This window comes from Aythya ferina (genome assembly GCF_964211825.1).
Source record: "Aythya ferina genome assembly, chromosome: 3".
Lineage (NCBI taxonomy): Eukaryota > Metazoa > Chordata > Aves > Anseriformes > Anatidae > Aythya > Aythya ferina.
The window spans coordinates 75,157,321-75,183,750 of NC_140298.1; the positions used below are offsets into that span (position 1 = coordinate 75,157,321).

The 26,430-nt window shown below is 36.3% G+C and overlaps 1 protein-coding gene across 3 annotated transcripts in view; it reads right to left on the bottom strand.

Annotated features, from left to right (window-relative positions):
• Positions 1-26,430, bottom strand: part of ROS1 (ROS proto-oncogene 1, receptor tyrosine kinase) — a 77,730-nt gene that overhangs the window by 31,221 nt on the left and 20,079 nt on the right. For all 3 annotated transcript variants that reach the window (XR_014691052.1, XM_084513611.1, XM_084513610.1), the window contains exons 15-30: positions 25,775-25,885; positions 24,683-24,864; positions 23,534-23,725; positions 18,686-18,786; positions 16,877-17,091; positions 16,378-16,541; positions 15,635-15,797; positions 14,537-14,799; positions 13,637-13,700; positions 12,795-12,997; positions 11,849-12,060; positions 10,798-11,084; positions 9,585-9,761; positions 6,915-7,132; positions 6,398-6,539; positions 1,794-2,026 (exon numbers count right to left, since the gene is read on the bottom strand). Coding sequence is in view for 2 of the 3 variants with exons in the window: in XM_084513611.1 (XP_084369737.1) it covers positions 1,794-2,026; positions 6,398-6,539; positions 6,915-7,132; positions 9,585-9,761; positions 10,798-11,084; positions 11,849-12,060; positions 12,795-12,997; positions 13,637-13,700; positions 14,537-14,799; positions 15,635-15,797; positions 16,378-16,541; positions 16,877-17,091; positions 18,686-18,786; positions 23,534-23,725; positions 24,683-24,864; positions 25,775-25,885 (2,927 nt within the window). In the remaining variant the exon portion in view is untranslated. The remainder of the gene's footprint in view (positions 1-1,793; positions 2,027-6,397; positions 6,540-6,914; positions 7,133-9,584; positions 9,762-10,797; positions 11,085-11,848; positions 12,061-12,794; positions 12,998-13,636; positions 13,701-14,536; positions 14,800-15,634; positions 15,798-16,377; positions 16,542-16,876; positions 17,092-18,685; positions 18,787-23,533; positions 23,726-24,682; positions 24,865-25,774; positions 25,886-26,430) is intronic.

Genomic DNA, 26,430 nt, shown 5'->3' on the forward strand with positions numbered 1-26,430 from the left:
AACTCGCACTGCACATTTTTATTCCCGTATTTTCCTCTAGTTGCTTGTGTACCAATTATTTATCATTTTGTTCAAATGTAGTCCTACTGAAAATATACATAATAATGCATTCAGCTATCGAAGTTACACAAAGTGGTCTATAACTTCCTTTTTGAAGCTAGGCATTTTCTTTTTGCTAATTCAATGGGACTTCCTTGCTTCCAAAAATTATAGAAGATAATCTTGAATGTTCACAGACAATTTTTAAACAGATCCTTGATGTTTTAAATACATCAACTTTTATAAGTATTCTTTAAGCTGATCTTTCATCCAAATTTATTGTGCAACACTTGGTTTCATGCCATTGTGTTAAATACCTAGATATAGATGTCCTGTTCCTCAAAAAAAAAAAAAAAAAAAAAAAAAAAAAAAAAAAAATTAAAAACTACTAGATACTGCAACCAATTCTTCCTACATTTTCTTGGTTTTATCACCACATTAAACTATTTTCTCTTATTCTTACGGCAGTGACATGTGCTCAGGCAGGTAATACTGACATTACTTCAGGAGGCTGCTCCCCCTGCCCCAGTTGCCCACACAACCTGTCTGCCTGAGTTACTGTCTGACACCATAACCACACAAGCCACCAAAGTTTTCATGTGATGTTGATATGGGAGTACACATGAACTGCAGCCGCTGACAGATGAATATTCCATTCTGCTAATCATCCTGGGGCAGGTCTATTATTATATTTTCAATATTCCTCTAAAAAACTTTCTGCTTCAAATTGATAGTTGAAAAACATGGATCTTCTTCTGTCTGTGACTTGCCTAGACAGTGGAAAAGAACTATTTTTTCTACTGTACTGATAGCATCATATGCCAACAAAATCCAAAATCAGATGGTTTGCAACCACCTTTCAATATTCTTGTCTACAGAAATTTTCTTAAAAGTCCTCCAAAGAACGAAGCCCATGCTTACATTTTTAAGTTATAGTCATAGTTAATCTTCTGCATTTGTTAAAGGGTCAACATTGATATCTTGGTTTTGTTGTGAAGCTTGCAAGCAAGCTATATAATTAGCTGTTATTTTAAAAGGTGGCTGCTGCAAAACAGAATCAGCATTATGTACTGTCAGCTATTAATTCAATCATCACTTACATCTCCATGGACCTGTCAGATACTTTTTTGTTTTATTGGACTAAGAGAATTTTTTTTTTCCCCCTAAGGAAAAACTATTTGTTACATTTTTTTTAAAAGAAAAAACAACAACTGGTGAAATGGCTGAGCCTGCTATTAATAGTAACAATAGAGAGTTCCCTGGTATTGAAATGTTCAGACCTTTTGCTTTCCCAAGAAAAAAAAAATAAAATCATTTGACTGTGACCTATTTGCATAGCCTTGTTTATTGCATTTTGCAAGCATTTTACAATTAGGCCACAGTTCTAGGCCTCCTCCTTGGAGAACAGAGGTTTTCCATCAGTTGACCCTCTCTTAGCATGTTCAGAGTAATTTCAGCAACTATCAGAGCAATTACAGCAGGATTACAGCAGAATCTCCTATTTACTTTTGCGAGCTGTGATATGGTCATCTAATAAAAAAGATCTCAGTTTTAAGGATTTCACCTGATAAACCCATGTAGGAATAAACTGTTATACTTAATTTTCCTTAATCAGAAGAGTAAAAGACTGAGAGAATTCTGCCGAGTTTTGAATTCATATTTTCAAAACACGAATATAGATTTATAGAATGGCAATTTAACAAATTCCAGGTTAGTGAACAAACAGGTTGTGATTATACTGTTTATCGTTATACCTTGAATAAATTGTTTGTTCCGGACTGGAGTCCAGTGACAGACCAAGCAAGTGTCCCATTTGGAAATTCACTTTTTCGTAAGGGTGTTGCTGGGAAAGGAGATAAAAAATTGACAGATATTTGATAGCGGATGGATTCCAGAGGTCCATTTGGCTTCAGAGGTTCACTCCAAGATATGTTGATAGTGGTATCAGACAAAACCACTGCCTTAATGGAATCAACTGCCTCTGGTACTGAAACAAAAAGGAAAATGTATCTACCTTTAAATATCAGTTTCACTAGAGTTGTTTTGTTTGTTTTATTTTTAGAGAAATAAAGACATGTCATTGAGGAAGAAAAACAAATTATAAATATGTGTATATGGTAGTATCCTTGGCTACCGTACCATGTAAGTAAGCAAAAAAAAAAAAAAAAACTGTCATATACCTGTATGTCCTATACCATTATAGTCATATCGCAAAACTCCTCTTCTCTCCTACTTTACTAATCAGTGTCAGATGTGAGTTTGTGATGATGTTTACTTGGTTATACACTAAAAAAGTACCTGTACACTATCCCAATTGGAAAGTTTTTTTTTAAACACAAAAGTCTGAAAGAAGAAAAACCTAAATTTGAAAATATCTTGCAATACTAGTTAAAAGATACATTCAAAGATACATTAAATCACTGAGCTTGGGCTCTAAAAATTGTGCAGTTCCAATATAGTGTGAAACTGATTTATTTTTTGTCTGATCTAAAAGTTAGAAGTTAAAGTTTCACTTTATACCAAAACCTCTAGAAAAATTAAGTTATTGCATAGATTCTATGTATTCTTCTTTCTTTAAAAGAAATCATTAAACACAGGACATATCATGAGCTAGGCCTTTGACAGAGAGTTTAAATTCACCTAAGATGTCACTGTTAATCGTAATTCAAGAGAAGATAGATAATAACATAGCAAAACATTGCATTTCCACCTAATATAATAAGCTTTCTAAATGTTGGAGATGCGCTAAATCCATTATCTGTGGTGAACAGAAATACTGTATTCTGGACTGCCAGTAACTTACACACACACACACACACACAAAAGAAAAAAAAAAAATTGCAAATACACCATGTAAGCATAATGGAATTAAAAGGGCTATTAGATAAAAAAAAAAAAAAGGACCCCCCAAGCTCATTTTTCATCAGTCCATATATGCTTCAGTTCTTTGTTTTGTCCAGTTTAGAATGTAAAAAACTGGGTTGTTGTAGGTTTGTTGTCCATGCCAGCTGGTTAGTCACTAATCTGTTTTTGAAAAAAGCGATCCTTCTATTGAATCTTTGAGATAACAAACTTTGAACTGGTATATGGAATGCCCCAACTCGGCTTTTTTTTTTTTCTATTGAATTTCTGGATAGGTAAAAAGCTAAAGTTTGCTACACTATCTACGTTCCCAACATATCAGAATGATGAGAATGTATGCTATAATTTATACATCCCCAGCAAGACTGCAGGTTATTTAAGTGAAATGTGCAGAAGCTGCAGTGGTAAGGAAGACAAATTTCTTGTTTCACTAGCTAAAAGATATGTGGAGGAAGAGTGACACTCTGTGGCAAGAGCAATGCATTTATTTTTCCAAGTTTTTTTTTTTTTTTTTTCATTCCTCTGTCTTACTGTTTGTTTAAAAGTAAAGATTAATCCAAGCTTCTTTCATTTCATTACAGAATTGAGGGAAAGACAGAGGGAATGCACACAGCTTCAGAGGTGCGAAATAGCATACACACTTCAAGTGGCTCTAGTAGCGTCTGATTACAATTTAAACTAGCAGTTACATTCATGAAATTGAGAACATAGGTGCTGGGACACATACACATTCTAGTCACAGCCAGTTGGAAAATTTTCAACAAACTGTGAAAAGATCTGAATGTTGATAAAAATACCTATTAAAATGCTCACGTTTTGGGATATGTTTTTTTGCTTGGTTTTTTGTTTGTTTGTTTGTTTGTTTGTTTTGTTTTGTTTTGTTCTAGGACTTTATTTTGCTTTGGTCATACTGTTTTATTTTGCCCCAACTAGAGAAGCCTGTTCTGAGTTTCATGTTTCATTTGACTTGAGCCTGAAAAATTCCATTTCAGTGGTGCAACCCAGTCTCCCATTTCATATTCTACCTTTATATTCCTCCATGGAAAGTGTGTACATTGCTGTAGGATGGCTCAGTTTACTACACAAAGGAGCAAAAGTGTGAATTCCTGCCTCAGTAATATTCAATCTTATTCAATCAGTGGATCATACAAATTTTACAGTGGATTTCCCTGCAAAGAATTGAAATCCACTGATCATTGGCCATCTTTTCTTACCTTCTGCAATGGACTATTTAGAGATACGCTAATAGTATTCAGAGATCTACAAAGGATGTGACTCTATTTGCATGATGCTGCAGACACTGAGAAATCCAATTAAGTGATAAAAAAATAGCAGGGTTGGAAGATAACTTCCAAAGTCTGGTACCAAAAAGAGGAGTGGCAGCATGCCTCCATCTCTTGTTTCACTTTTCTTTCTGGGACTTGACAAGAGCTTCAGGGAAACTGGGACGGTAGCTGTTCAACAGTGCAAACAGGAGAGTGATGTAGGGGGTGGGCAGAAGTATTTTCCTGCCCTGATTAAGGCATTTCAAACTATAGCAGACAACTAGCTCAGACTAGTAAGGTTATCAAATAAAATTAAAGCTTAAATTGTCTTCCTACAAATCTCAGTTGCCCTTTTGGCATTTGAGGGCCATTTTGGTATCAAGGCAGATGGGGGCAAGACCCACATCTACATTAAAGTGCAGCAGAGTCAAGTTTCCTCCCTATGCCATGTCCCATGTTTCATCAACTATGACAAGATAAGCAGTTGGTAGGTTTGCACTCAAATAAGGGTCTGAATCCACCAACTAAAACATTATTGTTTTTTTCTAGTTAGAAAGGGAACTAACGCAGCATCAGACCTCTGTTCTGCATTGGGAACTCCAGAACAGGGTGGAGAGGATAACTGTGAAGGTAAAGGGTGGAGAATAAATGTAAGAAAGTGAGGAGAAGAAACAGTAAGATACATGCTAGTGATCAGACAAAATAGTAGCATGCTACCTGCAGCTGAATAATTAACATTGGCTGAGTAGTCATAAATTCCCCATAACGTAACACAGTCCACAGATCAACAGCATAAGTGTTAAAGAAATTCCTCATATCCTGTTCTGGAGAATGTGTCCTAAATAAGTGTATTTAACATGACAGTTATCTAAAAGAGCACTGAAGTGACAAACAGTCCTTTGGAGTATATCAGTAGAAAGGGAGACTTGCAAAATCCTACACTCAAAGCAGAAAGTAGAGGAGATGTTAACCAAAACACTTTTCTTGAGCTCATCATCAGCTAATACACAAATATATTATGTGAGGTGAATACTGACTTCATAAACTAGACACACTACAGAAGCACAGGTCCAGCTCTGAAATAATAAAAAAACCAGACTGAATAACAAGCTATATATATATATGTACATTAACCATTCTTGACCACTCTTTCTTTTCTCTTTAATTTCTCATGCTTCTTTCAAAAGCAACTTTGCGCTTAGCGGAAGACCCTTAAAACAAAATACACCTTTCACTTTCACTGTCTTGTCTCTTATGGAGAGCACTGAGCAGGTTTTCCCAAATGCAGCCTTGGCCTGTCATTTTGTAAATGCTTCATGCTTTTCCAGAAAGGGAGCTGTGCTCCTGTCATCTTTTTCTAGGGTGGAGTTACCTGTTTCCTTAGACACTGCTACAAGCTCATGGCCCTGTCCTCTCCCACTGCATCAGTGGGTCACACCTCATCACGCAGCACAGAGATAGCTGTGCTTCAGTAAAACTGCTTTTAGCTGCCTAGTCATCATATCTTAGGCTCTAGCCTTCACCCATACTTCCCTCAACTGTCCTCTCCCACTCAAGTTTCTTAGCAGTCTACTGCCATAATTAGAGAAATTGACAAATGTATTTATTTATCTATTTTAGCTAATCCCTAATAAGTCATCTCTCAACACTAAATGGCACAGTGAATGCTCAAGTCAAAAGGACTATTCTAACTTTCTTCTTCTAATATGAAAGGGACTGAGGAGGGCACAACAAAATTTTTACAACCTCCAGAAGAGATGCTATTGGCACTCAGACAAAGAGACGTAAAAATGAAGTGTTGTCTCTATAGACTGATTTACAATGAAACAATTTTGCATTGTCCTAAAAAACAGTAATTATGAGTACAATGTCAATCCAAGGGAAAAAGTCGTAATGCTGCATATCTAACACACATTTAAATATATATAATTGCACATACACTCAAACAAAACTTATTGAAAATATGATCTAAGTCAGAAACTGCAACTGCTTAGTCATTTTATCCATAGTTTATCTTTCCACAGGAAGCCAATAAGTGAAAACATTAAAGAGCATACACATTTATTATGACTTTTACAGATTCATCAAGTTTGGTCTCCAAATCCTTCTGAAGATCTAGATAGGTTATATTTTGAGCAGAGAATTTATCTACTTTCTGATTTGCAAACCAAACACTTTCTTTAAATGAGATGAGAATTCTATTTAAAACTAGAATAAAATGTGAAACAAACCTCCATATAGAGTTGTGCCAATTGTCTCCTTTCCCATGGCCAGCTCTTCATGATCTGAATAGTAGTTTTTCACTGCAGCTTGTATGACATAACTTGAAAATGGTTGTAGGTTGTCTATGACATCTATAGGTCCCTGAAATTCCTGTTATTAGAAATCAGATAACAAATATGTATTGTCAGAAAAGACTCACTTGTCACACCAATTATCTGTCAATGAATCAAAGAACAATAGAATGGTTTGGGTTGGGAGGGACATTAAAGATCATCTAGTCCCAACAGGATTTTAGCAAGGACGTGTTAAAAGGTAGAGGAGTACTTGTACAAAGAAAAGCTAAGGAATTTACCACTTAGCAAACACAAATCAGAAATTAGAATTACTATGGGATATGTAGAACTGGAAAAACTCTCTGCTAGAAAGTTACAGAATGGTTTATAAAATGATTAGAAGTATTAGAAGTGGTATCATGCCCAGTTCATATATGATAGCAGATGTATTTTTGTTCCAAAACAACCATACCAATGTTTTTTGCTGTAGAGTAGACAAACGATAGGATGAGTTCCTGGTGTTGTTAGTCATTTCTCTGAGAAATACCAGATATGTTGGTGTAGGCTGGGATATGCCAGGGCATAGCTGCTGTGGTGTGACAGATGGCAAGCTTACTGTAAAACTGGTGTTCGTTGTATCAAGGATAGAAGGTTTCTCAGTGTCTAGCAATGGAATCAAGCAACTCTTATCTAAGAAAGACATCAAAAAATATAAATAAACAATTACTATTGGACCAATCCAAATTCTCATGGGATTCTACTATGATTCATATGAGAAAGCATAAGCACAAAGTATTCTCTTTGCTTTCACAAATAGAAACAGAATAAATTACCACTTGGATATACTATATTTAATTACGTTCGTAGACATAAAGATAACAGTCACCAAAGTAAACGCTTGTTTATCTTTGATAAGATCTGAGCTCTTACAGTATTTAGGCTATTCTTTAGGTATCTAAAGAAAATCCACACCTGGAAATCCACACCTTAATTGCTACGCTATTGAGGGTAGTACACACTGATGAGTTTGAACTTGCTTGTCACAGAAAAGGCAGATAGGCAGAGTACAAAGTAACTTTCCCTCACAATTAAATCTCTCTTTTCTTCCAATCAGCTTCTCACTTGTAAAGTTCATTGTAACAACAGGGAATGGAGTGACAAGTTTTGGAAGGAAAAAAGTGGTCTCTAAGGAGAAAACAATAGAAAAATATTCAATGACAGTATACAAAAAGTAACAAAAGATACACCTTACCATTTGATATACTTTAAAAATAATAATAATAATATTTAAAATACATTACTTGCTGCCAAGAAGGCAAAGATGGTGCAAGGACAAATGTTTGCCCTTCGGCCAGAACAACTGACCACATTGTTAAGATCTTTCCTCCCTAAATGAGCAACCCTGTCACTCCTGCCAAAAGCTGGCTCATGCACGTAAGGGAAGATGAATCAGAAAGCCTGTTTGATAGAAATAAGTGTAATGTTGAGTCTTTTTCAATTTATATATTCTTAGAGTAGTAAAACTCTCATGGGAAAAATCTCAGGTGGAATAAAGATCTGAGTCATTTTCAGAACTAAAGTTTCTGTCAGGCAGTTCCATAGAAATGTGTTTATCCTCACAAAAAATCCTTCACTGCATATTCAGTCCCTTTCCTCCTAACCCAGCAGAGAAATCATTCTCTCACAGAGTCTGTGACAGGACGATAATTTTCACTGAGTACTTCTGATGTGTTAAATGATCAACTGACATCACTTCTCTGGATGGCAATTAAATAGGTTAGAGTGAAAGGAAAGTAACAGTACTACTTGCACACATCACTAAAATAAAAAAAATTTAAAAAATAGCATGTCAGTCAACACAGCTGGTCTTTGCAAACATCACTGTTTCACATACACCCCATTTGCTTTCATTACAAAAAAAAAAAAATCTTATTTTAATATTTTCATTTCCTTTTATCTTAAATAATTCTGTGCAATGCTTTTTTTTTTTTTTTTTTTTTTTTCCATTAAATCCCATATCTGTGTGTTCCTCTAAATATACTTGCAGAAGTCCAGTCTCCAATAAGAAGAGCTCTGTGGGGATCTTTAGATAGAAACAATCCCTTCGGATTTAAGTTGTTCTTTCTGCACCAGGTAAGTCTAGGGCTCTTGCAGGGAGCCCATTCCCTCAGGAGAGGGATTGGTACATTTTGTACTAGGGCCAAACCAAGCTCCTGTACTAATGCCAAGCCCACACAGACCTCATGTGAATAAACTTGCTCAAAGTGCTGGTAAGAATAGGCTGGGTGTTGGTCAGAGCAGCTATACTCAGGAAGCTCTGCTAGCTACCAAAAACTGCATAAAATTCTTTCATTCCAAAGAAGTCCATCCCATTAAAATATTCTCTTGTATATATACCTGACTTTTATGTAAAAAAAATGAAGTTAAAGAATTATTTTAACACATTCAAATTGCTAGTAGCTGTTATAAACCTCAGCACTTACAAGTATAGTCCCTATATCTACAATGAATCCTGGATTTGTATTGAAACTAATTTTTCTTTCTTTCATTATCACTCCAGTATTGTTTAAAACATTAGGAGTTGTAAGTGGAGCCTGACACTACTAGCAAGTAAGCTGTAATTGCCTCTCAGGCACTTCTTTATAAATCACTTTAATAAGTGCAGGTCTTATCTGTTTGCCTTTGGAAGCACATACATTTGTTTTCAGCGTTGCATACTTATGAAAAATAGCAGAAATCTGTGTCATAACAGGGATCATTAACAAACTCGTTGCAACAACACCTTGTAGCTACAGATCATCTTAAGGACACAATGTTTGCTCTGTTTCTGTGTTTTAATGTTCACCACCTTTTTTTAAGTCTCTAGGTTCAACATAACTTTGAAAATAGGTATGGTTTGGTATAATCACCCTGAGCCATTGAAACACAGGCAATATTTACACCATTGTGAACTTCCATGCAACACATGGCCAGTCCTTATTTCCATCCTTTTAAAAATGTACATAGTGAATTGTTTCCCTCCAGAAGGTATCTGAATCCATAAAGCATATTTTACCTAAGTACATATAGCATGATCTGCAACTCAAATACAAGCTCTGAAATAGATTTATTACATTTACAGAACAACTCAAATCCCCACTACCTGGGTATGATTGCATTGCTGTGCTGTAGGCTAAGATTTTCAGCTCATGATTTGTTTTCATTTGAAGAGAGTGTCTTGTGGTTTCTTTATTTGCCAGATAAATTTCAGTATATTTCTTCGTTTCAATGCTCCAATATAAAAACTGTTTATCTACAGTCAAGCTGCCAATTTTCTTATCTGTAAGAAAACATTGTAGAGTTAAGCTTCAGCATTAACACTGAGCAGCCAATTTTACAAGAGCAGATAGATGCTTTTATTCACACTGAGTCAATATGGGTCAGTATCTCAGCCACACTGTAATGTCAAAGACATTTCCTGGAAAAGAGGTTTCTGTTATATTCCAATAGGTCTCATGAAGCTGAGACACTTTGGTATTTCTCTTTACAAGTGTAGATTTGGGGGCTTTTTATTATCTTTAGTCATGACAACTACAATTCTGTTTGTTTGTTTTTTGTTTTTTTTTGTTTTTTTTTTGTTTTTTATAGCAAGTAAAGCAAATAATAATAACATAAAAAATATAATAATAATAATAATAATAATAATAATTAAAAAAAAAGAAAAAAGAAAAAAAAAAAAGAAAACAGAGCAAGAGTTGTCCAAAGAAACTTTCATAATTTTTCCAAGATTAAAACACTGTTTTGCCCTCTCCCAGGAACAACAAGGCAGCTCCTTTGGTAGAGGGACAGCTTTACCAGCACTATTGCAGAAATGAGCTGAAAACTGAGCAACCAAGATTAAGCATTATCATTACAAGAAGTGAAACATAGATAAGCTGTCATACAAGACTTTACATACGTGAAGTACCCTCCCCACATCTAATATTGAAGTGTTCAGTGCCACTTTCAGATATGACCTAAGATGTTATGGTAATTTTTCATTGAGATAAACTGTAATAGGTGTATCTAATATTAAACCCCAACAAAACAATGTCTTAATACTGTAAGTGAAATCTATTGACAAGTAGTGTGTGAGGCTGTAGCATCTCCATTCTACTGACATCTTAATAGAATGCAGGCTTAATTCTCCTGGTTGCTATCAACAGGGTACACAACTGAAAATATAGGACACAACATTTTTTGTTGATCTAGCCTACAGATTAATAAATTTTATATGGAAAGTACTTCATCAATGTTATTTTGCTGAAATTAACATTGTTGGTGTAAGAAACAGAACTAATCACAAACTACCTAGAAATTTAAAAGAGCACTCAGACCTTGAATACTTGGTATTCTGGTAAGTCTCCAGCAATGGCAACCATCCACATCTGAGGCCCATATTTCATCTCTTCCTCTGATAAAGAGCAGCTGGGGGTTCTTGGAGTCAGACACATCCATACTCATAGATCTTCCTAGTTCTGCTTCTGTCACATTACAGCTGCAGTAGTTCCTCATTTGTTCTTCCACTGATATGTATCCCAAAATGTGTTGCACAGTGTTATTCAGAATATCATAATAAAACATGCGGCTGCCATAATCAAGCTCTTCCATCCAGTACAAGCGGCTATCAAATAAAATGCATTGCTTACAGTAGAAAAACTTCAAGCTGAACAGTCTGAACTAAATGCACTCTTGTAAGTGAATATAGTTACAAACCTCCCAAATATTTCAAACAGTGCAACTAAAGCAGCATACTTCCAGAGAGATTCTAGGTGTTTAAAGGAAATTTTTGAATGGAAGATTGCAATAACAGACTATTCCAGAATAAACGTTTCCAGTTATGTTATGTTAATGACTACATGGTGCTGACTTCCATTTGCATCACCTGAACAGAACAGCCTACCAGGATTTAAGTAACATTTGAAATTTTTACTCACACAGACATTTATTTTTTTTTAATTACATATATATCCAAGGTCAAGTAGAAGTATATAAGCAGAACTACACACAGAAGTATCTGAGAGTTACACAATGAAAAAAAAAATATATATATAAATATATATATATTTATATATATATATTATATATATATAATATATATATATATATATGAAATATATATATATATGAAATATATATTTCTTTTTTTTTCATATATATATATATGAAAAATATATATCACAGAATCACAGAATTTCTAGGTTGGAAGAGACCTCAAGATCATCGAGTCTAACCTCTGACCTAACACTAACAGTCCTCCACTAAACCATACCCCTAAACTCTACATCTATCATATAAGAAGTCCTTCTGGGTCCTTAAGAGCTGATGTTTCATGAAAATCATGTTCCAAATATATTTTAAAGAAGTTATTAGCAATTTATGTCTTACCTTAAGAGAGGATACGACAACAGAGATGATACAGTTGAATTATGGTTACCCAGTTGTACGTTCAAGGCTTGTAAAGACTTTTTCTTGAGTTCCAGATCAATAAAAAATATTTGAGTTTCATTCCATGATGTTTTCAGGGCAACAAAGAGATGTCTTGCAATCCAGTCTACTGTGATGGCGGTGACATTGTGAAGAAATGCATCTTTGAAAAACTTAAGGGTTAAAAAGAATTATTAAAACTGCTTAAGAGCAGAATTATCCTACCTGATGCTAGGACACTGTGAAATCAGATTTGTTTCCCAAGTCATTACTACTTGGAAAATAGAAGTCAAAATATAGAGAGATGCCATGGAGTGAAGGTTCCAATATTTTTATACAAACAAAATCTGTTGTTTCACTAATATTAATAATTCCTTCCATGTTGATTCAGTTTTCTTGAAATCAGAAAGAAAACAAGTTAAATTAAAATACATTTCATACAAAAATTACTTTTCTTGTATTTAATAGTATGAATTTTAAATTAAATATTTGTTGAAATATCTCATGAACAAAGCAGATGTCAGTAAAATCATACATGTTTAACAGGAAAACTATACCAATGGCATACTCAGGCTTGTTTCAATCACTATAGGTGACCAAAAAAAAAAATGTAAGTCCAAATTTCATTATATTATACATATTTGTATTGCAGTGTTAGAAAGGGCCACTCATCTCCTTCATATAAGCATTTCATATGAACAAACAGTCATTAAGAAAATTTCATCTCTCCAGTTCTGTTTTCCCCCACTTCATTTTGCCATTAAATGCACTTTGTTCATCATGCTGCTTTCTTCTGTTTTCGGCATGCAGTTCTGACTTCTTTAAGAACATGATTAGAGCCAAAATAACAGCAAAAATGGCCCCATACATGTATTTCCTTCAAGCAAGATAATGGACAAATGAATACCTGAAACACTGAAGTAGTCTGTACGTTCAGAAGAAAAAGAGAGTCTTCTAGGATATAGTACATTGTGTCATCATTAGCAGTATAACAGATGTCCTTTATATTGGTCTTTGCCAAAAGTTCCCATATGGTATGATTATTGTCTATGTCAGTAAGAAACAACTTGTTGGCAGAAACAGTTATAAGAGTTGGGACAGGGAAAAGATCTGGAAGGAAAAGGGCACAGCAGAATTTACACCAAACATTCTAGACAATAGTAGTCATTCATAATGAAAGCAAGTACAAAAATAAATGATGGCCCCACACAAATTATATTTGGTCATATGTCACAGCAAATAAATACAATAATGATATGCACAGATTGATGTTGCCTTCTTGTCATCACATGCAAACTTCTAAGAATTTTTCAGTGCTATTCTGGATGCTTACCCAGCAACTTTAAGCCTAGTAAAAATAGATTTGCTTTCTTAATTACCTGTCACAGCCCAATTAGAAATAACTTGTGATCCCTAGCCCAGTTACAAATGACCTATACTGTTGTAGTAGAATGCAGACTACAGTTGAAAAACTGCTGCTCTGTGCTATGCTGGTGCTGCCTAGAAAAGTTAATCTCACCTACTTCTGAGAAAAGGCTTGAAATTCCCCAAATTTAAGCTAAAGAAATGTGTTAATAATTTCCTGTCAAACTATCTGCTGTAGCTATCTCCTCTGTGCTGTCTACCATAGGGTAGAACAAACATCACCCAGTTGTCAGACTATTTATCAGATTACTAAATTTCTGTACTGTCGAGTTTGCCAACTATTAAACACAAAACGTGAAGAGGCACCCATAGTGTCATCCGTACCTGATGAATTCCTCTGTACTATATCAGACAAAGGTCCTGGACCCACAGAGGTGAAAGCTTGCACCTGTGAGACAGGAGGTTGTTACATATGTTAAACAGCATAAAATATTCCATTACAGAGCCGACAGAGTCGCAATTAATGACAAGACAACCAGATCCCCTGACTGCTCAGCTAGGAACATATATGTATGTGCTCTGCTCTGGTGGTCAGTTCAAATGCTACATTGAAGGCTGGACCAGGACTATGAATAAAATTTTATGTTGTGGCTCATAGAGTGGCAATTCAGGCTGCATTTATCAATTGGTACTCAAAGAAAGCCAGACAATCTTCTTTCTTTGCCCAGGCTGGAGCAGTTTCCTACTGTTGGTTGATGTTGTAACCCACATAGCGTTCTCCCCTATCTACCTGGCCTGTTACGTACTTTCATGTTTCCAGCTTGCCTTTCACACATTCTGTGTGTTCCAGGTCTTTTATCATGATGGAAACGTGACCTCCTGACAAGTTTTATATGTAAGTCTCCTATTACAGATATCAAGTGAGTCCTTGTATTTCCCCAGAAGTGAAACATTTCTTGATCTAGTGGCTCTGTTTTACTGGTCTGTGACCCTCCACCAGCTCAGCAGAATCTGTGTTGAACTTGTATCTTTTAGCATTGGCTTTGGGAGACCTTTAGAAAAGTTTCTTTTGAGCCTCAACAAACCTGTATAATATTGCAGTATTGTTTTTCACTTTATGTAATGAGCAATACAACATATAGAAAGGTTAAGCCAGGTATCCAAGGGTGAGTCAGTAAATCAGCAGTTCCAAAAGCAGAAACCACAACCTCTTGCCCCAAGCCCTAGACAAACACATGAAGCTGCATGAACAACATCTGAGATGAGCTCAGTAATTTTTCATACCTGAAACCTTACTGTGAGGTGGGGAAGCACATCTCTGAGAGAAAAGAGCAACACATTGTGTTTGACATTGCTCACATTCCACTCCATGAGAGTGTCAGCAGTGTCATTCTGACACAACAGTTGATAGTAAACCCTGAAGTGTGTTAGTACTCCATTGTCCCTTTCAGGCTTGTTCCACCTGAACTCCACACGGATTTTCTCTTCACCTTCATGCAGGTTATTACGTAACACATATATTCTAGGGTTTGTAGGGGCTGAAGGAACTGCATTCAAAAAATAAATAAATAAATAAACACAGAATTAGGTATTTCTGTTGAAACATAGTCTGTACCCTGTAATTTAGTTTTGAGCCTTGACAACTTTAATGCTGAAAGAGAAAAATAAATAGCAAGTGGTGAGGTGTAAATTAGAGGAGTATTTAAAATTTCATGGTAATTGCTTTCTGTTTTTCATCAATATATATGTATCTGCTTTTAATTTGCTTAGAAAAAAAAAAAAAAAAAAAGAGCTATATCAGCAGCACTCTGTGTCTCAGATTGGGACATTTCTATTTAGCCAAATACTATAGGTAACAGTGGAACTGCAAGAATTCTCACAATATAGAATGTACTCTATCCACTCTCCTGCCCACTTCAAAATCTACTGCAGCTCATAAGCTTTCTCAATGCACCAGTCATTCAGCACTATATCTTAGCTGACTTTAGCTGACTTAACTTTGACCTGCTTGAGATCAAAACCAAACACAAGTAAAAAGTGCATAACATTTCTTAAAAATTTACAAAGTGGTTAATATATTACATGTAGCCTTTGATGGTCACTATAATGAATCTCAATTTCTCTTTATTACTCTAGTCATAGGTGCCTGGTGCATATATTGTCATGCTCTTGCTGTTTCAAATTCTGTTACTGCAACTGCATGCATTTATGTGTGCAACAGATAACTGCCAAAGATAAGCAAGAACAAGTCCTTGCAACTCTGTCTATGGTCACTGAGCCCTGAAAGCTCCTCATTCCTCTCTAGACAGGGTTCCACATGCTAACATAGACCTGGGCCCAGCACGCACTACAGATTAGGAATGGGATTTGAAATTCTGGTACCTCCTTCTGGAGCTCGAAGGAATACAGATGTTGTTGGTGCCTTGCCCCAGTATGTGTATGGAGTCACACTAAAATCAAAGAGTTCAAATGGTTCCAGCCAATCAACTTGGTAGGATGGAACTGTCAGGTTATGGGGTTGGAGGCACTGTTCATTCTCCAAAGACTGTGAATGAAATTAAATGAAACAAAATGAAACAAAACAGACCTTCAGTTTTCTAAATCCTTCTCATCAATCTGGTCAACAAAATCAAGACAGAGCTACTCTTCCTCTGAGTGATCATTGTTTCACCAACTCCTGTAGCACTGTAGTGCATAGCAATCTGCTAGCAATCTGCCCTTTGAATTTAACATACAGCTCACCAAATGTGCTAAACTTAAGTGTGGGTGAAGGCTAGATTTCACATTTGGACAAAGGCTGTCCCACTAGCAGCTCAGAGGACACTTTTGTCTTTGCGTTACTGTGAACGGCTTTCTCACACATCTTTGGGCCCTGAGAGCTCCTCGCCTTGCACTTCACACTCCATAAGCTGGTCCAGAGCTGCTGCTAAGCCCATATTTCTCCAGTGCTGGCCTCAGTGGTGGGGAAATGGGACAGCTTGCTTTATATTTACATTTTGGTTTGATTGCTTGACGAATTTCTAACTTCTGGAGAAGAAACAAACTATGTTTCTGTTTTAAAATAGATACATGAGTGACTAGAGGCAGCAATACATGTAGATAATATGGAGGGATTATATGAATACCCTCACTTGTAGAGCTTTTGATCCCACGCAGTAAAAGACAGTTCCCCATTCCACATTTGCAGAGGCACTCCAAACGATGTTAAAACTTGAAGAATTTCCTTTAATCCTAAAGGAAGATACTGGTACTGCATTTGGAATCACTTTTGGTGTAAAGGAAAAATTTCCTGTCCATAATGGGAAGAAAAAAATAATAACAATTTAAAGAACATGAGGAATAGGTGGAGATTTCAAACCTGATTTAAAACATGAAGGAGCTATGGGTAATCAAGTAAAATGCTATTGAATAGAAATAAGGGCCTATGAAAAACAACATTTTGTATTCTTATTAGCCATACCCATTAGCTTTTGTAATTGCACATTATGTAGCTATAGCCTGATATACTCATTAATAAGTTGCTGTTGTTCTTATGTCAAATGGCTAAAGAATTTTAAGAGTGGAGAATTACAGGCTGACAGTGAATATCCTTACTTAGGGGCTTAAATAAGGAGAATAATGTACCTGGCAAAGGTTTAAGTGATGTGTGAACAAGGGTGAAGGCTGCAAACTTTGCTGGCTCTGAAAAGGGAATGCTGATGCTCTGATTGACTTCTTGTGTTGTAATGAATTGAAGATTATTAATCCAGAACAGACGACCACTGTAATACTCCAGTGTACTCTGAGATGTTTCTGAAATACTCCATGCTGCAAATTCTGTGACTATGACATTACCACAACTGTGAAAACATATATGAAAACAGCAAGCTGAAAACACATAGTGTAAAGAGAACAGGATTTATGCAACACATGACCCATTAATAAGTTTCTCGTCATTCAAATTCTTAATACTCATGTAGGAGGCAGGAAAAAAAATTTTAAAGTTTTCAAGTTCTCTAGAGCACAACATTTTTCAAAATAAAAGTAGCACCCTTGAAACAAATCCTTCATTCCTTTGATTTCATTAGAAGATAAATGTTAAATGGCTTAGTATTATGACATATGGATGTAGAAAATTGAGTATTTCAAAAAATCAGCCTAACTTCTCTCAACTACTCCACTGAAACAATGGAGACTACTTCACAGCTTAAGATTCTTTTTACTTCATTAGAGCAGATTCTCAGATGAATTTGACCCTGCTAGTTTCCTCAATAACCTTCCATTATTTATTAAACTCTATTAACACTTTTCTCCATTGGTATCAATGATAATTTAATTTGTCTAGTTACTTCAATGTCAGAACTTACAGGCCCTTTTTGATCCCAATTTATCTTCTCAGAAAGCGATGAAATACATTTTAAGAGGCATCATTTTAGCATCTTAGAAATATCTTTCAGCTTAGACAAGTGCTATCCAAAGCAAATTCAGAAAATCTTTGACGCACCATCAGGACCATTAGGATGGATTACTTCTAATCTCTCTGTTCTGGCATGCCATGATGATTTACGACTGCCAATTGGTTCCCAATGGAGCTGCATGTTCTAGCTAAAACTAATCAACATATTTTGATGCTTTAAATGTTTACCATTAATCATGGCAAGTCTAAAATCAGTCAGAGAATTCATCTGATTCCACTCACAGCCATCTTGTGTCATTATGAACACATGTAAATACAGATACTGTCCAATTAAGTTTAAGAGGTTTGATTTCATGCTTGTAAAAAAGCAGCACTCTCCCCATATGAAAAGGAGTAAAAATGTAGTTTCATGAGCTACTACAAATCAACACTGGCAAATAGCTTCTGTATGATGCGCTTGGCACGTATGCAACAAATTATCATTTTTCTCAAGGTCTTATCAGCATATATTTGAATTCTTCCATAAACACAATTTTGTACTTTTTTTTTTTTAATTGCCTTTGAGAAATAAGGAAGCTGTTTCATGTTCAGGATTATCAAGCGGAAACCCTGCTGAGCACTGATTCTCTGAGAAAGTGGTGTCAATTCAAGTCCTAAGCTCCATGTAAGATAAACAAGTTACAGCCCTAGGCACTTGAAAACCATCAGGTGTTGTAAATACCAAGATAAAACAGACAATTAATAGTGATTAGTTCCTAAAGCTAAGTTTAAAAATTGATGAGCGTGACCTAAGTTCATCTGAGCATCCATACTGTGTTTCTCTCACTGTAAAAGCATGCTAACAATGATCTCAACACAGGGTTTGCCATCACCTAGGTGTGATCATCAGCTCTTTTTGTTTATTGTGCAATTAGTAACTGGTGTGTTCAGCACCAGACAATCTGTTTTTAAATAGAGTCTCATCCCCCACCCCCCTAAAAAAAAAAAAAAAAGGAAGAAAATAAAGACTTTCTTACCTGTGCTATACATTTACTTACCCTTCTTTGCAAAGAGAAATTCTGTATAGATTTAGACATAGACTCTCTTGTACAAGCCAGTAAAGAAAACCATGGCTGACATCCAATGCTAAACCAACTACCTAAGAAACAAAAAGTTCAAACAGCAATTTGCATATACTTTCACTTCTGGGCTAAAAGCCCTTAAGCATCAATGTTGTCCAGGCAGCATGATGGGTAGCTCTTTATTGGAAAAAATAACATTATTACCATGAACATTTATTCTAACACTAAAAGAGGTAACACTAGAAAATAATCGGGTCCTTGGTGGGTACTTATTTATAGCAGCTGATGATTTTCTAGATAACATTTTATGAGCATCTGTCACAGTGTTCATTCCTAGAGCATCTGAGTACTTCAGATATGATGGCAATCGTGTATCAAGTGATTAGTGAAACTACCTATCAAAATTTCCAAAGCATCTCTGGTGTTTTAATATTCTTTCTCTAAAACAGATGGTTGATATCCAGACTGAAAGTCAGAATCACTTTTTGAAAGAAGTGTTTCAGATCTTTTGTCTTTGTTTTCTAGCTTTGATTTTATGCATAGAATATTTAATGTGTTGCATTATTTATGGAAAATATATGCATTTTTATTGATGTATTCAGTTAAACAGGATGTTCAAATGTTTACATTTTAGTAAATCGTTTATTATTAAATGAGTCAAGGGAAAAAATGTTCATCACTTCAATATATCATCTTAATTTAAGCTAGGTGTAGGATTTTTGTTTATTTTAAATTGGATTTAATATCCAAAATAAAGCTTTCTTGCTTTTGCAATAAACAACAAATTCAATACCATATGCAAAAATAATAGAAATCAGACATCTAATAACGTGTTCTGTGACTGACAAACAATTTGCTTCCAGAAGTTATTCTGCTAAATGTTATCAAGTTCAGTCCATGTCAAGTCATTAGCACAGTTTACAAGTTGTTAGGGGCCTTTCTGAGAACATTTTTCCTGCTGCTCCCAAACTTTACATCCAAAAACTAGTTGTAGTTACTCTTTTATAAGGTTGGATTTCTATTAGGAATGTAAGTGGAGCACCTTTTTTTTTTTTTTTTTAACTCTTCATTAATAAGCTGCAGAAGATGATGACAGGAAAGCAAATGCTGTGTCACTTTGTTGTCTGCTGGTCCTTATGTAATCACATTCTTGACATATTTCTGTTGACATTGTATGTCAGAAAATCAAGGTTTGAGTGATTGCTCCTGTAGGTTTTGCTGTTAAAAATATCTCACAGTATGTATATGCCTTAGTGCATATTCAACCAAGCATGTTATGTTTTATCCCATTTACCTATTCTCCCATCCATGTTCAACACCAAATTACATATTCCTGAATCTACCTTGCTTTTTTAAACATTTAGATCTTCATTTCTTGCCCTGTTTTCTTTTTGTAGCTGTTACATTTTCCCATAGACAGGCCCATCTTCTTTCTCCTAATCCCTGTATCCCCATTAATAAAAGGAAAAAAGAAAAAAAAAAAAAAGAAACATTTGTACTGTTCAGGAGTTAGGCAATAATTTAACATCTCCCTTCCCTTATGCTTCAAAAAATAGACAGTCTTCTTCCATTTCCTGAGAGGTATCGGTCTCTGGACATGATAAATTTAGCTACTTGAAATGCCCCTTGACTAGCAATGGTAAGAGGCAACTCCTAAAAAGACATGGCCCCTCCTGCATACAATGCACTGTGCTACTTTATAAATTACTTTTGTTCCAGGCAAATTGTACAGTGTAAACTACTTAAGTGCTTTGAACATTCTGGGCCAGATCCTAAACTGAAATAAATCAGAATAACTCTGCCAAAATCAATCAAACCATACACACCAACTAGGCTATGCAACTGATTGCAGAATAAAATAATTGTCACAAAAACATCTAGTTCCTGCCAAAGAACTTTCAAAGCTTTGCTTTCATATATTTTGGGAAGCCTATTGTCTCCATACTAGCTATCTTCTATTCCCATCGCTGAAATTTCATGCTAAAAGAGGTGCAGCCCTATACTGCTGAAGGTCCCATACTGAGCAGCTGAACAGCAGTTCTTCATTAGAAAAGCAGCTTGTAGTTTCCAGTAAGAAACAGTTATGTAGAAAACATGCTCTAACTGTTGCATAACACCAATTATCTATTACATCTGTGTTTTAATATTGAGTTAAAAGGTACTCTTCTCAAGATAAAGGACTCCATTGCACAAGGAAGATACATACTATTACTTGTACAAACAGGCATTTGCATATTTATATGGAATAATTACGCCAATAAACAATATTGTACAGCCTTTTTTGGATGAGTTATTTGGGGTTTTATTTTAATAAAATAATCACCTGTCAGTTAAAATTGGTCACTCCTCATTCTAGACATTTTTACTTGGCTTTTTTCCTGTATGTATCACAGCAGGAGGCTGAGTTCAAGAAGTCAGTGCATAGATTAGGGGCAACACAGAAGCAGGAGAGGAGATGTTTGTTTGTAGGAGGTGTGAATAAGTAGATGGTTGAAGGCTGGTATCACTGACATAGAGAAAAGTGCAGAAAAAAATGACAGCAGCAGACAGGCAGTCTTATTGCTGCCAAGGGCCTTGAAGCTGAGAACAAAAAAATTGAGGTTAGAATGAGGTGATTTAGAGAAACAGGTCATATGTCAAAAGAGAAGGGTAGGAAAGGTGACTTTTGCCACTTAGGCTACACTGCAATTTGTCAGTCCTTCACAACAGATCACCCAGAAGATATGAGATAAGTGCAAGTGTGCTGTTGAGCCTAGGCAACATACCTTTTCCCACGAAGACAGTCCATACTATTCAGCTTCTGTAGAGAGGTGTGAGGCTAGTACTGGAAAATACAGTGGCCCAAATGCAACACTGTATTGTTCTCTGTGTGACAAAAGTTGTTCAGTTCTTCTGTGTTTAGTTTTACAAGTATAGCACGTGCCACACCAGAAACAGCTTTCCCTGTCTTCACCAAGCCCTCTTGCAAAGTGAATGTAACAGAGACCTGTGAGATCAGCTGGCCTTTCCAAATGTTAATCACCTTTCAGAGACTAAATCAGACCCGTTTTGTTTTGTTTGTCTGTTTGTATTGTTTCTTTTTCATGGTTTTTTTTTTTTTTTTTTTTTTTTTGTGTGTGTGTGTGTGTGTGTATTCTTTTGTTGTTGTGGTGGTTTTTGTTTGTTTGTTTTGATTTTTTTGTTTTGATTTTTTAAACAGAGAAACACCAGCCTCTTTTCCTCTTGGAGAGGGAGATTGAAGTGTTCTGGGCAATGATACAAAGCTAACCAAGAGACGTAGATCTCTAAAGTTTTGGAAGGCTTTTTAATAGAGAACCTGTTTTCAGGTAAAACAGGGGCATAAGTTGTAGGATGGGTAGATTTTTTTTTAAAGGCTTTTTTATCAAGAGCTATGCTCTAAAGAATGACGTTGAAGCCGTAATAAATCTAAGTTGATGTCTTTTGTAGCAGTCAAACTGTGCCTTACTACCAGGCTTGGGACAGAGAGTGAAACCCTACACAGGCTGTGGTTTCAGGTGGGGATCATTCAACTTTTCTTTGATAGAGATTCCACAGAGTAAAAGCCTTGAAAGAGGACAGTCCCTCAGCCTGCCCCAAAGACAGAGCCTGGAAGAGTTTCGTCAAATATGATGTGCTTCACTGATTCTGCAATCCCAATCAAACTGACTCCCAGACTCTTCCTGTCCCCATTATGGTAAAGAAGTGTTTTCTTGCCAGGGAAATGGGTCATCCCTCACTTCTTTCCCAGCTACATGACAAGATGGAAGAAAGAAAGAGAAGGAAGGAAGCACATATATGCAACTGCTGTGACCCTGGCTGATCTTTTCACAAACCAGTCTCAGAGTTCCTTGGCTGCATAGGCAACACTGAATCCCACCTTGCAAGTCCCTTGCATGGCAAATCCCACATGGTGGCAGTGTCAGAATGGGTTTGTGAAAGGCAAGGATGATCTATAGGGAGTCAGAAGTGAACTTAAAAGTCTTGGTAGGACATCAGAGAAGGGTATATGGAAAAGAAAGACATGAAGAGGTCAGCAGAGAAACAGCTTGTTTGAGAGAACCTCAGATCACACCAGGAGATCTCCAGGTAGGAAAGGGAAGGACGTAACAGGATTCCATAATTTGCAGAGGTTTTGCTGAGCTCTGGGAGCCATGGCATGTCTCCAATCTACCAGCATATATCTTCATGGGATCCATTATCCACCCTAATGAAACTCAAATAAGAAACCCTACCCTTCCCTCCACACACAGACACACCTTATACCATCTTTCCTCCTTCTTTCAAGAAGCCCCTTCTCTCCTCCCAGATGAGCTCCTCTCCTCTGTATCAGCCTCTCCTCAGCCCTCAGGAGCTCCCCAAGCAAAGGAAGAGGAGCCAAGTTGGGGCCAGGCCTCCAGCTTACTGGGGCAACTGAGAAAGAGAAGACTGGGAAGAGCAGGAGCAAACTGCGGGGTAGAGACCTCAAAGATCCCCAAAGCACAGGGCTTGCTGCTCTTGCTGTCATGCAAGAAACAGGAGCAGGCAGGATGGGAATTGTCAGTGATAAAGCTGGCCCCGTCACTGGCACAGTGGCAACAGAATTAGGGGCCAAGGTTTTGGTACAGTTATAAGATTTAATTCTTACCCTGCTTCCTGCTCTCAAAAGGACAAAACAATATTGCTAGAAGAGCATGCTGTTTTTCTGGTTATAACATGGTGATTTTGACAACCATGAACACTGACTATACCCAAGAGGAGATCTAACCACTAAAACACACTGATTAATAATAATAATAATAATAATAATAATAATAATAATAATAATAATAATAATAATACAGTTACCTGTTTACCAGAAAACTGTAGCTGTTCTTGTAACAAAAGGTACTCTTCTCCATTCAGTCTTGCACTCTCCACTGAATACATCGTAGCCCAATACAAGTAGCCATTTACTGAATCTACTACTAAATCCTTCACTAGGTACACAACATGAGCCACAACGTCCATATGGCCTCCCAGCAGTGATTTTCTGTAGATCTAGGGACAACAGAATTGCTTTTAGCACCACACTTAAATTGTCAGCCATGATCAATTGAGTATACACAAGTGATTTTCCCACAGCCATATATCACAAGTTTATGCAAGCCTTAGGCTTCCAAAACTTAAACCTTTTCATTCAAAATGGAAGAACAAGGCAAAATTATTAGTTAATGTTTGTCAGAAAGTAACAAAAGAAAAAGCTGAAATATCTACACCCCTCGGCTTTACAAGTTTCAGCAGCCTTCTGTCTGACAGAGTTTCTCACCCACTTCTTATTCACTATTCACGAGTGTAAATGAGGGTGCAAGGCAGTGTGAAATCTGGCCTTCTAGCTCCAGTTTTTAAAAAAAGCTTCTGACTTTGCACTTACAAGAAATGAAAGGCATAATTTGACAGCACTGCATAAATTAGCACTGCAATTTTGAAGTCAGATACCTTTTAAATAATTCACATGTCAGTGTTTCTGATATGAGAGTGTACAAAGTGCAATTGTAATTATTTTTTATCTACAGTGATCTGCAAAATATCACAGTACAGAAGCCAATCTTGAAAATCTTTGTGTAAACAAGTCATGCTAATGTGCTACATATATAAGGATTAAAATAAAGTCCATCTCCCTCATGGCTGAGATGGACTTGGCAGCCTTTGTTTTTACCATCTTCGCTCATTTTAACAATGTTGAATTCTACAAAACTGTTGATAACATATTTGCCTGTTTTGCACCTGCAGTTCAGTACCCTGCATTAGTCAATATTAGTTAATATTTTACCATAGACATTCATATAAGACTGGAAAATCACATTAAAAAAGCCTCCTCTTTATATATTATGATAGCAAAGGTCCAAATGCATCTCAGGTTGCAGGTAATAAAGACTGTCTTCTCAAATACTGTTTTACAGTCTTCTTATTGACTTCACTTACATATATATATTTTTAAGTACTACTCTACCCTACCGTATTTGCTTTGCCAGCCCAATATAAACATTGTCCCAACCAATCGAAGGCCAACATTCTTGCATTTCTGATGTCAGATATATAAGGATTCTCAGCAGTACTCTCTCTCTTGTTCAATGACCAGGCCTGAACTTTCCCCATGGAATTACTCCAATACAGAGTGCCATTATACCAGTCGAGGTCTTGAAGAAAAAAAAAAATAAATAAATAAATAGATAAAAAAGAAGATATTAAGCATTTCACAAGCATGTAAATAAAACAACACACAAATATATGTAGCATATATATATTTAAAAATAAAAAGGAACCAAACATTTTAGTTTTTAAAGAGTAATGCAAATGAACGCTTAGTCTCAGTTAACATGAAGATAAATATTTCTTTATAGGAATCACAAATTTTTATACATATCACTCTGACAAATATAAAAGTATGACATCTGTACTGGGATGCTGGAGGCACAACCATTTGGTTCAGAGAGTTGATTACAGCTCTGCTGTTACTGTGATGACATCAGTATCAGCCCGAATAAGAAAAGGCTCTGGGGAGACCTCATTGCAACTTTTCAATTCTTAAAGGGTGCTTATAAAAGAGGGAGTGACTTTTTACTTGGGAAGATAATGATAGGACAAAGGGGAATAGTTTTAAACTAAAAGAGAAGAGATTTAGATTAGATGTAAGGAGGAAATTCTTCACTGTAAGGGTGGTGAGGCACTGTCACGGGTTGCCCAGGGAAGCTGTGGATGCCCCATCCCTGGAGGTGTTCAAGGCCAGGCTGGATGGGGCTTTGGCAACCTGGTCTGGTGGGAGATGTCCCTGCCCAAGGCAGGGGGTTTGGGGCTGGGTGGTCTTTGAGGTCCAACCCAAGCAATTCTATGATTCTATAATCAGTAGCATTTCACCAAGGACTAATTTGATCCAGAAAGTAGAAGAAAGAGGATGGACTCAAAGGTTTGGCTCAGTGAAGCTGCTTCACTACACCTTCAAGTCTAGACTGCTGTAATGAAAGCTCTTGCCTTTCAAGTTGATAATATTTATGAAGACCTCAGAAATGCCAATATACAGCAGCAACACCCAGTTTGGTGAGTATTTACCTGAAATATTTCTTATATTGGGAGAAAGGAATTCTCCTGGCCCATAGGTGTCCAACCACTGCCTCCAGAGCCCTTCAGCCCCCACTGCCAATATATATGCTTCCTCTTCAGCTGGTAAAGAAAGAAAATTAAGAAAATTGCAGTTGTGTACACCAACAAACAACTAACTTACTATATTTGTATTTTAATTATCTTAGCAGGGGTTCCTGTTTCTGGGAAATTACTGAAGTACATAGTTAAAATTGGCCTGTGTTAAGGAATAATGGACAAAAAGGACAGGAATGAAAATATCACAGTTTGAGAAAGTTACAGATTCAGGGCTGGTTTAGACCCAGAATAATAAGACAATTTGGAACCCTAATAGATACCTAAACACTACTGCAGGTTTGGACCTTGCCTACCAAAGTCAATTAAAATCCCAGATTTCAACTGCCAGCCCAGTACATTAAATAGAAACTTTTTTTTTTTCCCTCAGACATAGGTTAGTACAGGTGAAATAGGTATCAAAAAGCATTTCAAAGATCTACTAATCTTAGACATTGTGCAGATGTCCATTTCTCCCATTATCTTCATTAAAACCAAGGAGTATCAGTTTTTAGTGAACCTGCACTCTCCTGTAAACTGGCATTAATACCTAAAACGCTACTCAAACCACT